Source organism: Sceloporus occidentalis, unplaced genomic scaffold (genome assembly GCF_023333645.1).
Source record: "Sceloporus occidentalis isolate IW3139 unplaced genomic scaffold, rSceOcc1.0.p SCAF_1, whole genome shotgun sequence".
Lineage (NCBI taxonomy): Eukaryota > Metazoa > Chordata > Lepidosauria > Squamata > Phrynosomatidae > Sceloporus > Sceloporus occidentalis.
Genome location: NW_028316981.1, coordinates 279,703,585 through 279,717,780, shown reverse-complemented (window position 1 = coordinate 279,717,780; position 14,196 = coordinate 279,703,585). Strand labels below are relative to the sequence as shown.

General features: G+C 39.2%; 1 protein-coding gene across 2 annotated transcripts in view; it reads left to right on the top strand.

Annotated features, from left to right (window-relative positions):
- HOMER1 (homer scaffold protein 1) overlaps positions 1–9,717 on the top strand; it is a 104,946-nt gene extending 95,229 nt beyond the window's left edge. For both annotated transcript variants that reach the window (XM_089494728.1, XM_089494722.1), the window contains 2 exons: positions 141–221; positions 5,143–9,717. In XM_089494728.1, coding sequence (XP_089350854.1) covers positions 141–221; positions 5,143–5,331 — 270 coding nt within the window. In that variant the 3' untranslated portion in view covers positions 5,332–9,717. The remainder of the gene's footprint in view (positions 1–140; positions 222–5,142) is intronic.
- The last annotated feature ends 4,479 nt before the right edge of the window (positions 9,718–14,196 follow it).

Sequence of the window (14,196 nt, the reverse complement as noted above, 5' to 3'; positions counted from 1 at the left end):
TTGCTGATTCCAGGTCTTATTGTTACAGTAACCAGATGTTTGATGTCAGTTCTGATACAATAAGGTTCATTTGTCTAGAACATAAATTAGTGTCTCCATTAAGGGTCAGTTTGGGTAATGCAGTATTTTATTCCCCTTAGGAAATAGAAAAACTGAGAAAAGAAATTGATAATGCAAGAGAGCTTCAGGCACAGAGGGACTCCTTAACGCAGAAGCTACAAGTAAGTATCCAGATCGGCAGGGCTGTGTCTGTATAAATCTAAAGGTGTGGAAGAACGGTGGACAATTGGGGATCTTTGAATCTTGTGCAGAATGCCATTTGGAGGTACCAGTGGCAGTAATTTCCCACTTGCTGCTTTGGAGGTGCCATCTCTGTTCCTACAACAGTGGTATGATCATTGTCATGTACTGAAAGAAGAGAAGCTTTGTCATAGTTCAAGGGAAAGCTTTGTTTGACTCTACTAAATGAGTACACAGTTATAGCACCAGAGGAGAAGAACACAAATCTTCCCAAAAGTCAAAAGCTGAAGTGATCAACACTGGTGGGGGTGCAGAGTTGGTTGAATGCCATTTTGTTTTTATTAAAGGGTTGATTGTGCACTCTTGGAGCAGAGCAGAGGAGCCGGTACTCCATACCAAGCTGACCACTAAACTAGGGGAGCCATGATTTGCACAACTGGCAAATGTGAAAATGGTTTTTTAAAAGTTTTTAAAACCATTAAAAATGAGAGAAACTGATCAGGATGGGGACCCTGACTTTGGGGGTAAGTGGGGGTCCTCACTGCAGTTGCAGTCCACATCACTAACCCCACCTTCCACCTGCTCTTTTCACTGGAAGGAAAAGTTCTCTTCATGTCAGTAAAAGAGTTGTGACAGAATGATACAGGTACTCTGTGCACAGCAGAGGGTTAGCGGTGTGGTTCCTTTCCATCCTTGAGAGAAGTGACCAGTGGGGTCCCACAGGGTTCTCCCATGGGCCCAGTGCTGTTCAACATCTTTATCAATGACTTGGATGACAGAATTGGGGGCATACTTATCAAATTTGCTGATGACACTAAATTAGGAGGAATAGCTAAAACCTGAGAAGACAGGATAACAATTCAAAATGACCTGAATAGACTAGAAAGCTGGGCCAAAGCTAACAAAATGAACTTCAGTGGTGAGAAATGTAAGGTACTACACTTAGGGTGGAAAAATGAAATGCACAGATATGGGATGGGGGACACCTGGCTGAATGAAACGACGCGTGAAAGGGATCTAGGAGTCCAATTAAACTACAAGTTGAACATGAGTCAACAGTGCGATGTGGCAGCTAAAAAAGGCCAATGCAATTTTAGGCTGCATGAAAAAGTATAGTGTCTAGATCAAGGGAAGTAATAGTGCCACTCTATTCTGCTTTGGTCAGACCCCACCTGGAATACTGTGTCCAGTTCTGGACACACAATTCAAAAAGGATGTTGAGAAACTGGAGCGTGTCCAAAGGAGGGAAACCAAAATGGTGAAAGGTCTGGAAACCATGCCCTATGAGGAATGACTTAGGGAGCTGGGGATGTTTAGCCTGGAGAAGAGACGGTTAAGAGGTGATATGATAGCCCTGTTTAAATATTTGAAGGGATGTCATATTGAGGAGGGAGCAAGCTTGTTTTCTGCTGCTCCAGAGACTAGGACCCGGAGCAATGGATGCAAGCTACAGGAAAAGAGATTCCATCTCAACATTAGGAGGAACTTCCTGACAGTGAGGGCTGTTCGACAGTGGAACACACTCCCTCAGAGAGTGGTGGAGTCTCCTTCCTTGGAGGTCTTTAAGCAGAGGCTGGATGGCCATCTGTCGGGGATGCTTTGATTGTGATTTCCTGTATGGCAGGGAGTTGGACTGGATGACCCTTGTGGTCTCTTCCAACTCTATTATTCTATGATTCTACGGTTAAATGTCCCTAACCACCTTCCAGGCTCCCAATCTGGATCAACCGCCTGTGCATTAAAATATACAAGTGACAGACTCACAAGTTGCATAGATGGCATCGCATCTAGTTAAGCTCTGATAGAGTGGCTAACAAATAACCTTAAAAGTAGTTCCAAGATCACAATGGGGGAGGGTGGCTATGGCCTCATTTCAACAGTGAGATCAAAGGCACTGCCTAGTAGGTCATCTCTCTCACAGGAATTCTTGTGACACGTCTTCAGATAGTGTTGGGGTTATCACTTAACGAATGGTGAAAGCCTGAAAACCAGGTTTGCTTGGTTATAACAAATACTAAACATTATGCAGAACATATGACCAAAAAAGCAAGAAAAGGGCAAAAGCTACGTGTGCAAATTACCTGAAGGCTAGTAGAGAATTGCAGGTTGTAGGGCACAATCCATTCCCAGACAGGGAAGCCTAGCAAAGTGCTCCATGGGGTGTTGTTCTTTGCTAAGGGCCTGCTTGGGAAATCCAATGCATGACTCTGACACCTACACCCTGCCCTTGCTTTTGCCCAGGTGCAAATAACTGGCAACTGGTATAACATACTCGGATGAGAGAGAAAATGGAAATAAAGGGCAGTCAAGTATGTGTGCACTTGCATGGGGGAGAATGAGGTGGGCAATTTATGCATCCTTCTTTGATAGGGAGCTATGCCCACTTGGCAGTCAGTAGTGCCCTTTCATTGTTGCAGGGGCATGAAAAACAAATGTTGAGAAATGATGTTTTAAATTGAAACTCCACATAAAGCCTAAGGGAGGCCTATATACACCCTAGTGCCTTCTGGGTAAAGTGTCCAAAAATAGCACATTTGTCAAAAGTGAAGTGAAGAAACATTGAAAAACTTTCCATGCCAGAGTCTGTGTTGGCTAAAGGTAGGCGTGTGTGTTTGAATGTGTGCATGTGTGAAAAACAGAGGAAATTACATCAATTTTTCTTCAGTGGTGGTTGGGCAGTCCCTTGTCAGTGAGGCAGTAAATTCACTGTGGGTTTTGGTTTGAACCTTATGGGGGTTATCCAAGATGCTCTGAATGCTGTGAATATGAAATTTCCTACCAGCAGTGCCTGGTGGCTGCCATGTCAGCAGAGTGGTGAGTCCATGCCAAGTTTTAGACCGGACTTTAAAAGCACTATCCAATTTCATAAACTCTATCCTCAAAATAGGGTCAGCCCTATTTTCGGGATAGGGTTTATTGAATTGGATAGTGCTTTTAAAGTCTGGTCTAAAACTTGGCATGGACTCACCACCCTACTGACATGGCAGCCCCTAGTACTACTGTACATTTCTGCTTTAAAAAAAAGTCTGAGCTTTTTTACTCCAGACCTTGGACTTCATTTTATCTTGCTTCTCTATAGGAGAAAACCAGACTTGGAGAGGAAGCTAGGATGAATGTTTGCTGAAACACAGTTGCCACATAAAAAACACTTTTCTTATATACCTGTTAAAATTTATGGTAGGACATGGTAGGAAATTTCATATTCACAGCATTCAGAGTTGCATTTTTAGCAACTTGTTATAGGCAGTGATGTCTTTCATCTCTTCAAATGAGCATTTTTGTTAGCACTTTATTGCCTTTAAATTTTCACACTTGAGTTCTTACGGTTGCATGGTCAAATTACTTGGAAATAAGCAGAGGAATGATAGTCATGTATACATGATGTCATAGTCTATTATTAGCAAGATACTGCACTGTACATTTTAGTTTGACATGTGATACCATTCAGTGGGAGGTGTGCCCTTGAGGAACATCTAAAATGGATTCATAAATATGTGGAATGAAATAATCCTTTGCAAAACTGTTTTATGAGGTGATGCTTTCTTTTATGTAAAAAAAAAGTCCATTGTTAAGTGAAAGAGCATTCAGCATATTAAATTTTAACCATCCTGTTAAAAACAACCTAAACCCAGATCCTGCCAAAAGCAAAATCTGGCTTCTAAAACTCTCTTATAATGGAATTCTTTCAAAATAGATTAAAATATGTGACTTATATTCTTTTTATTAGTTCTAACTAGAAGAGGCTCATTGAAAAAAGTGTTGACTAGTGGTCAACACATGGGTACATCTTGTTGCTTCAGTGACTGTATTCTGGTTGGAACGAACAATAGGTTTCAGGCATAGGTTACTATGATGGTAAGGAGGGAGAGTATACAAAATCCTCTCAGGCAGCCCACTCACCTGTATTCCCTTCCTAACTGCACCAGAAGCAGTGAGAAAAGCACTTTTTTGGTCCCTACTACCCACCCTATAGCATGTTGTCTTGTCTATCTTTCCTTGGATGAGTTTCAGCTGGTGAAACCTCATCAAATGGACAGGGTTCTTAGTAATGCTTGTGCGACTACCTATGTATTGGCTCCTTGATCCTCATCTTTCTTTCAAATCAGTAGGGAAAGATAGGCAGCTGGGCCAGGGAGGTGATTATTGGCTTTTTATGAGGGAAGGTGGCCATTGATGCCTTAAAAAGATGGTGGTAAGACCATTCTTAAGGCCTTATCACCTGAAGCCATAAAATCTTTTAATATATTGAGACTAGTGGCAAATGTCCCTTTCTTGGGCAAGATCCATAAGTGGAAGGTTACAGACCAGTTCCAGACACCATTGGATGAAGCCATTTGTCTGGCTTAATTTTATTTGGAGTTCAGGGTTCTGATGCAAGAACTGGCTTTTGATACAACAGCTTGCCTTGGTCCCAATATGCAGTCATCTGTGTTGGGGAGAGACCTATTTATTCTCTCTGATCTCACAGCTTTTAATGCAGTGAACATGGCATCCTTTTGGAGAGAATGATTTGGGACTGAGGGCTATGGCTTGCAGTATTTCTGCCTTTAAATAGCTAGAGGGACTAGAGAGTTTTTATTTTGTTTTTTAGAAAAAGGTGTCCAAAATGCAACTACTTTCAAGGGGAGGGGCAGATAAACCTTGCTCTGCAATTGAAACTCCCATGGGCCCAGGCTAGCCCAGCTTGATAGGAGATGCACTGTAACATTTGCAAGGCCACAAGTTTGACGATCCCTGTTCAACAGCTTGCCAATCTTCCAACTTAATGCAGGACAGACACGATTCTGGTCCCACACTGTAGCGTATTTTCTATCAGGCTTGCCCCAGTGCCACATAAACAGAAAACTTTTAAAATGTAGTACTGTCTTGGCAAATCATACCCTCTCCCTCTTTGTCTTCAAGGAAGTGGAAGTGCGAAACAAAGACCTGGAAGGACAACTATCTGATCTGGAGCAGCGTCTGGAGAAAAGTCAGAGTGAACAAGAAGCTTTTCGCAATAACTTGAAAACACTTTTAGAAATTCTTGATGGCAAAATCTTTGAACTAACAGAACTACGAGATAACCTGGCCAAGCTAATAGAATGCAGCTAAAGGAAATGGGAATTCAGTGCCAACCTTCTTAAAGATGCACTGTCTCTCTTCATAGGACTTTGTTGGGCTCTGCATCAAAGTTGCACAAAATTAGGAAAATGCTCTTCCAGGAGGGCCTGTTTTAAATTTTCAACAGTATATTTCAGTGTAAAATTTTAGAATTCAGCTTGTAGCTAGTTGGAAAAAAAATAACTTGAATTACAAATTACCTCCTTGTATATAATTGGCCATAGATAACTCGAAAGATATTAACAGTAATTGAATGCAATCCTTTTCTAATTATTAGACAGTGAAATAATGAGAAGTACCCCAAATGGCATACCTTCTAGTGTTAGACACAATGTAGATCTGTTTTATTTTATTTTCTTGATCAAGGTACCTAATAGCTGTGTTTTGTGCAAGAACTTTGTGATGACAGCCCTGTCTTTTGTTGTAATCTTAATCATTTCTCAGGATATTTTGCACTGTTGAGAAACAGTGCATTAACAATTAATTCTTGCCAGGAGTGAGAGAGCTTTGCATCTTTAATTAAAGCCTAGTGAATAACTGCTTGTATAGAGTTCTTCCCTTTTTTATACTGGAAGATACTGTATTTATTTATGATGTTCACTCTGGTGTTTAACAATATTGTCCAGTGTAAGGTTTACTTTTCCCTGCTTTTAGTCCATGTATGTAGAAGTTCTGTATTCCATTTTGTTACACATTTTGAAGCCAATCTGTGAAGACAGGTGAGTCCCTCAAAAGTATTTTCAAATTCCCTATACACAGATAAGTATAAGGGTCAATGTAGTCTTTTTAAATGTCACATGGGTTTATTTCATGCTGTTACTGAGATACATTTTAATAATTTATTTAGCAAAAAACCTTAATGCTGTAGAAATAGAGTCATAGACAGAGCATTCTCTTTATGTTGACCTCCCTTGCTCAGTCACTTTCTCTTTTAAGACCCAGTAGAATGGTAAGAAATTGATACAGGATTTCTCTCTCTCTCGTTTTCTATGTGTTGGGATCTTCACGTCTTATCAAAAAACCACACCAGGCAATATACTGAATTCAAAACAGGAACTGAATTCAGTTATCCTCAGTGAACATGTTTTAAAGTTGTTTTGATGTAATTTACAAAAGACTTTTGCCAAACATGTATTTCTTTATATATTTTTTTAATTTAAAAAGAAAAAAACCTGAAAAGTAAGCCAAGTGTCAGATTTCTGCTTACTGAATGGGAAACTGCATTATGGGACAGTCTTGCTGTAAACTGTCTAATATTGGAGAGGATTTTAAAATAGGAATGAAAAAGAATCAACCACAAAGATGCACTGACCTTTTTATTTACACCCAAATTAATTTGAATGTTAAATACAAAATCCAGCTTCAATATAAACTCTGTACAAAAGGCAATTTTTCCACTTAAGGACTGCTATTCAAAACTAGATAATATAAGTCGGGTTTTTTATGTGTGTACTGTATGTATATAATGTATAATACACGCATTCTGATTTGTATTCAAAGTGGGAGAAGATACATGGTTTAATTTGTAAAATGCCATTTTCTTTATCTGTAATCTAACAGGTGTCTCCTGAAATGTCAGGATTACTGTTTAATGAACCACTAAATTATCATGTATTATACTGTATGTACTGTACACATCATTTACATTTCATCCCTATTTTAGACTATTTTATCACTTTATTTATTTATTATTGGGGAAAATATTTTTCATCACATTCATAGGTAAAAGCTTTCTATGGTGAGTTGTTTTTTCTTTTTTAAACTTAATAGTTAGATGTTGATGATGTGTAATTTTATGAGGTCCAGGACAGTCGTGATTACCTGATTTTAATTTACCTGGAGACGTTTGTACCTGATTCTCTTACTATATGAGTGTCAATTGGAAACATCTTCAGCAAAGTATAAAATTGGTGTAATTGTGAAAGGAATGAAGTATGTACATGCTGAGTGTTCTTAATTATAACAAGTTAGAACAAAAATTCGATGGCAAAAAAAGTAACATTATTTTTAATGAGATCAAAACTTTTAATACAACATTTACCAGGTGGGAAAACAGTTTACAAAATATTTCCACTTAAATGCTGTGTATATGTGTGGTACAAAAAATTTCTTTGTATATGTACACACACATATGTATATATACAATACATGGAAAAAATTTAAATGTGCACATTTTTAATATTTTCCTATTGAAATTAAATTTAAAAATTGGAAATCAATATTTGAGAATTTCTTTTCTCATGTATATTAAGATGCTTGACTTTGGGTTCTTATGTTTGTAAAAAAATAAAATCTATGAGGGCTGCACCATTGAATTTCCCAAAAAAGTCATCTAATATGTATATGGGATAAGGTGGACTTAAGTGCACATATAAATGAAATCCTATTGTTAAGAATATTTTAAGGATCATTTTACAGTAGGTGGGCATTTAGAAATTGTACTCTAGGAATTGTACTCTGAAGTTCCTAATTAGGTGTTCATACCTACTGTAGGTTCGATACTTCTGTATTAAGAAAATAATTGGCATATGGGAAAAGGTTATGCTGTTTCTCAGAAACAGATATTATGTATTGTATTTATCATAAGATAAACTGTGGGGATATATACATGCAAGAAAATAATGTTGGGTATTATAGACTTCTGAAACATGCAAAGAACTTGCATAGAAGAACAATCACATTGTGTATAACGGTATATGACAAGTATGGAATCTTGTTTTAAAAAAAACTTTTAAAACCCAACAAAATACAGTTTTTATTTTGAAATACAGTTGTTGTTCCGGAGAATGTAATTTACTCATTTATTTTCTTCTTGAACTCTTTTTAAGTATTACAGAACTGTTGAATGGATGGCAGCATTTACCTTAATCCTTCAGGTGCTACTGGGTTTTCAATTAGAGTGTCATGTTGTGCAATTCTGATTTTGACATAAAATGGTTTTCTAAGTATATCCCTGTTTGGAAGCTGGTTATTGCAGCCTCTTACTTATAACTCTGTCCAAGAATGTTGTAGCCACTTGATTCATCCAGCACCAACTCCAGAATTAGTTGCTCCCAGAGCATAGGATTCAGCCAGTGAGGATAACCAGCACAGTTGCTTGACTGCAGCTCAGTCCTGTGCATCTTTACTCAAAGTTAAGCCACTCTTTGTCTGGTGAGGATTCCTCTCTAATAAATATGCTTGGAACTGCAACTTTAGTAAGCAAGAGAAAATGTAAACATAGTTCGCTAATTTTCTAAGAAACACATTATGCAAATAAATTAGAATTTATAAGAAGTCCATTTTCTATCTGCATCTTTGTGACATCTCTAATGGGATCATAATTATATGGCTGGAATCAGAATTGTCCTCCCATAAACAGAAAAACTTCTTTCGTTTGCAGAAAGGTCTGAAATCTGCTGGAGGAAGCAAAGTGAAGCAATTTTGGCTGTATTTTCCTTCCCTCTGCAGCTTCACATATTATTTCTCTCAATATTCCAGAGAGTTTTCAGAACAGCAAATTTTCAGGGTTCCAGGGTGACCAGATGTCATACTACAAAGGAGGAATGGGTACCACAAAATGTTGGGCAGTCAAGAAAAATGTAGGATATTACAAAATAAAAACACTAATATAAAGATAAATTCATTTCCAGCTTATATGACATATGTTGTATGGTTTATTTCCAGCTTATTTTACATATACTATATTTTATTATGTATTCAGCCGTATTTTTCTGAAGAACTTAGTTTTGTCAAAATGCCTTGTTGGCTTGCAAGATACTTATAGAACTCTGAGCAAGACAAACGCTTAAAATTGTACTTACTAGCAACAAACCTGTGGCTGAATCTACATTTAAATTATTGCTTTCATTTGTCCATTGTACGTTAAGGGAAAAACCCGTCCAACATTTGCATTGTGTCCTGAAGCAGCCCATTGCCATGTTTGCTGCTTTTTTCCTCTACACGAAACAAATGCACCCTGAGCCCTCGGGGCACATATTTTCTGTTGCTGTTCCTAGGAAAAAAAGAACTCTGGAAGGATCAATCTTATCCCCCTGTTTGCAGTCAGGACAGGCTGCCAAGTAGATTAGTTTTTCAAGGGGGATCAGCAAATGCAGTATTACTCAATGGACTTCTTAGTCATTCTGAAAATGGAGGACATCTTGTAATTCTTCCTGGATAAAAGGTTGAAATGTAGGACATGTCCTGGAAAAGGAGGGCACCTGGTCACCCTGCAGGGCTCACACAGTTAGCTCCATGATGGATCATCTGAAGTAACCCCCATTGCCTCCAGTAGGACCATCACAGGAATTATAAATCCAAGCCACAGTTATTGTAAACATTCTTACACAAAGGAATAGTAACATCTTGTTTTAAATTGAGGAGGCTGTGGTTTTACAAACATTCCCTTAGCCTAGTGTAAATATCCATGTGCAGAGAGATGCTGAACCAACCAGCTCTACACAGCATCACTCCAAGCAGCATTGTGCAAAACATATCAATGACTGGATGCTGTTGTGCAATGTGGAGCTATAATACACAAACAGAATGTGCAGTCCACAACCACAATGTTCAACTGCAGTGCACAACTGAAATGTGCATTGGAGAACCGATAAATACAGTATGAATCATCAATGTATGTGTAATTCTGCTTCCACCACTGTCAGCAGAATACATCGGTTGCACTTTGGTGAATAGTTTGCCATGGTATGCTTTATGCATTCACATGTCACTAACAGAATGCCAACTTTGGTTTTGCAAAGTGCTAGTGAACTGTGTGGGAGTTTTTTTCAAGTAAACATCTTAATAGGCTTGGATTACCAATTAGCTTTCTTCCTTCTTTTGTTAGGCCTCTAGAAAAATAAGGTTCCTTTTGGAAAACATAAATAAAAAGATAACTGTTTCCATGATAGTTTTGAGAATATGAGCAGTGTCCAATTGATAGGAATAATAGTGAGGGAATTCTGTGAATAATCTTGGACCAAAATACTTCCAGGACTTGGGGATAATCAGTGCTTTAGACTAAATACTGGGTTGGTTGGTTGGTTGGTTGTGCAGAACAGGATTCATTAACTATATCAGTAGTTCATCTGTTTTTGCTTCAATACAAGAATTTGAAAATTGGTTTTTGATATTAGGAGAATACAAAAACTACTGTACCTAGCTAAGCCCTCCTGCTAGGATAGCCATCTAGAGATGAAAAGAAGCTAAATACATTACTGTCTCATTTTGCCAAAGCTAGATGAGAGAGGGGAACCTACAAGTTCAGTGTCACTTCTGTAGACTAATACATTCCATCTTGTGTTGATGTATATTAATGTCCTCGTAGCTTACACACAGAAAAAGTATACTTATGGTAAGTTAATATAATTTAGTATACTAAAAATTAGTACTAATAGGCTTTGCTACAAGATTCCCATGTGGTGTTCCTGTTTAGATTTCCAGGTAGCCAGCCATCATTTTTTTCAAAATAGCATCCAGATGAGGCTTTTTAATTTAGTCTTAAGATACTGTTGCCCAGAATCCTCTATGTCAGTTACAAATGTTCAACCTGCGCTTATGCATTTGTGACTGTTATGCATACATTATCCCTATGTGTATCCCTATGCGTAGTGGTTTGAGTGTGGACTATGACTCTGGAGACCAGAGTTCAATTCCCAACTCAGTCATGGAAACCCAATGGCTCACCTTGGGCAAGTCACACTTTCTTAGTCTCAGAGGATGGCAATGGCAAACCTGCTCTGAACAAACCTTACCAAGAAAAGCTCAGGTCATCTTGGGGTCGCCATAAGTCAGGAAGGACTTGAAGGCACATATCCAACCAACCATGTAGCCTCTAGTTTAGGGACTATGTAGGGACTGTAAAAGTCCCCCAAAATCTACTTTCAAGGTAGCAGCTGCTACAATTGACAGGGATCTATTCGCTTGTCTATTGGAAAGCAGCTGGACAATGTTCCCACCCTCTCTCGTGGGAGCAGTCTCTGGCATGAGGGAGAATTACAACAGAGATCCTTCTTCTTTCTACCTGTTGCACTAAAGAGGTGGAAATGGCAGGAAACAAGCAAACATCGATCACAGCAGCTCTTCCCAGGAAGTGGGGACTGGAGGGGTTGGGATGGGGTTTACTGCACAGCACCATAACTACGGGGCTTATGCATACATATCTCCCATAAAGGATTCCGATTGTCATATTTGTCTGGTTAAAAGTAATAATAAATGTAAGCCGCCCTGATAGCCATTAGGGCTGAAGGGCGGGATATAAATACCTAAATAAATAAATCATAAATAAATAAATATTTATTATTCCATGTTTGTCACAATACAGGACACAAGGTGGCTCACAGTATGAATGAAAACAACATGCAAATAAAACGAACTCACAATTCTGTTAGTTCAAACTCTAAGGCTTGAGTAAACAGAAAGGGCTTAGCCTGCTGGTGAGAAATGAGTAGAGGAGGCCTGCAGCGATCTCTGTTTATATCCTACTACTGTCAGCAATGGTGAGGATTCCTCTCTGGCAATCCCACCACTATGCTAAATGTGGGAGTCTTTGTACTCAACCCACCAAATGTAAAACCTTGCCTGTGTTGGTTTTTTGTGGGTTTTGCGGGCTATGTGGCCATGTTCTAGAAAAATTTTTAGAACATGGCTACATAGCCTGAAAAACCCACAAAAAAACATGGATGCCGGCCATGATAGCCTTCGACTTCACTTGCCTGTGTTTTCTGCGAACAGTGTGAGGGCTTTTCCTGATCTCCACCTCCATCACACATAAGGACTTCTTCTTGTCCCCCTTGTATGACAGCAACTGTGGGGTCAATCTAAATGTTCTCGAGGCTCCTATGAGGATTTACACTATTTTTAAATCTCCAACAGGACTCCACTTTGCTATCTTCAGTACTGCCACTATAGACGCCTTGTTTGAAACCAGGATCTCAAAATGATTGCAATTCCAGAGGTCAAAAGCATATTTAAAAAATGTGAAACTTTTTTTTAAAGAAGTAAATAAACAGTACCTTAATTATATATATTTAAAAAAACCCATTTAAACATTTGAAACAACCTCAGTCTAAATCAGACCATTACTAACCATTCATCTCAAACTCTTTTCTTTCACTCCAACCCTAGTCTTAGCTCAAACCCCTCACTTTTTCTTACTGCACTCTTCCCAAACCACAGGCTGAACTGACTTTCAGTCCAACCGAAAAATCTACCTGTCATTCACCAACTGCTTCATGCAAATCTCAAACATTCCACCAGTCGGCATTCACTTCAACACTACATTCTTCTCAACCCCCCACCCATCCACCCACTACTTACATCATATACAAAAAGTTAAGCAACAATTTTATATAGAAACCATTTTTACCCATGTGTACAGGCCCTTGGTCTTTGCAACAGGATTTTTTCTCCAGTGTGTCAAGAAACAAGACATTTATGTTCTCTACTGGCGAAAGCACCAGCATCCTAAAGAACTGAAACAACATGAGTGGTTGGCCAGAGAAGGAGGAATGATGTAAAAGGTAGGTAGGCATAAAAACAAAATGAACAAAATTTAAAAATCCAGTGTATGAAGGCTGATCACTGCAAAAGTGAAAAATACTGCCCCCCCCCCCAATTTATGCGTTCTTATAAAGGCTGAAGCTCAAATGCCAGATTGTGACCAATGTAGCACTTTTGTGGATATTTGGCAGGCTGGTAACTGCTAATTCTTTCACAGAGGCACTGCTAGTGTCACAGGCACAATGAGCTAGGAGAGAGGAGAGGAACATCTGCACACCAGGGTGAGACAGGTCCACAAAGAAAGGTACTGGGTGGATGGGTGTGAAATCAAACCATTAAAATGCCAAGAAACTAGACAGGAGTCCTGTTGCTATATATGAGACATTCTTGCAAACAAGCTTGTAAAATGTGGCTTAGAAAAGGTAACTGTTACATAGGCCCAATACAGACAGGCCAAAATAAAGCTGCTTTGGGTCTCTTTGGAGGTATGCTGTTTAAATGATGCATGGGTCCTAAGAGTCTGGAAGTTGCACCAAAGCCACACTCCAATCCTAAGCAGCAGCTTCCAGACTCTTAGGACACATGCATCATTTAAACAGCATACCTCCAAAGAGACCCGAAGCAGCTTTATTTTGGCCTGTCTGTATCAGGCCATAGATTTGTAATTGGTTGACTGGCCGAAGCCAAAGGGTGCGCAACATTGGCTCCTTTTCATCCTGGAGTGAAGTGACCAGTGGGGTCCCATAGGGCTCTGTCCTGGGGCCAGTGTTATTCAACATCTTTATCAATGACTTGGATGACAGAATTGGGGGCATACTCATCAAATTTGCAGCTGACACCAAATTAGGAGTAAGCTGGGCCAAAGCTAACAAAATGAAATTCAACACAGAGAAATGTAAGGTACTGCACTTAGGGTGGAAAAAATGAAATGCACAGATATAGGATGGGGAACACCTGGCTGAACGAGACTACATGTGAAAGGGAACTAGGAGTCCAAGCAGACCACAAATTGAACATGAGTCAACAGTGTGATGCAGCAGCTAAAAAGGCCAATGCAATTTTAGGCTGCATCAATAAAAGTATAGTGTCTAGATCAAGGGAAGTAATAGTGCTACTATATTCTGCTTTGGTCAGGCCCCACCTGGAATATTGTGTCCAGTTCTGGGCACCACAATTCAAAAAGGACATGGAGAAACTGGAGTGTGTCCAAAGGAGGGCGACTAAAATGGTGAAGGGTCTGGAAACTACGTCCTATGAGGAACGACTTAGGGAGCTGGGAATGTTTAGCCTGGAGAAAAGAAGGTTAAGAGGTGATATGATAGCCCTGTTTAAATATTTGAAGGGATGTCATATTGAGGAGGGAGCAAGCTTGTT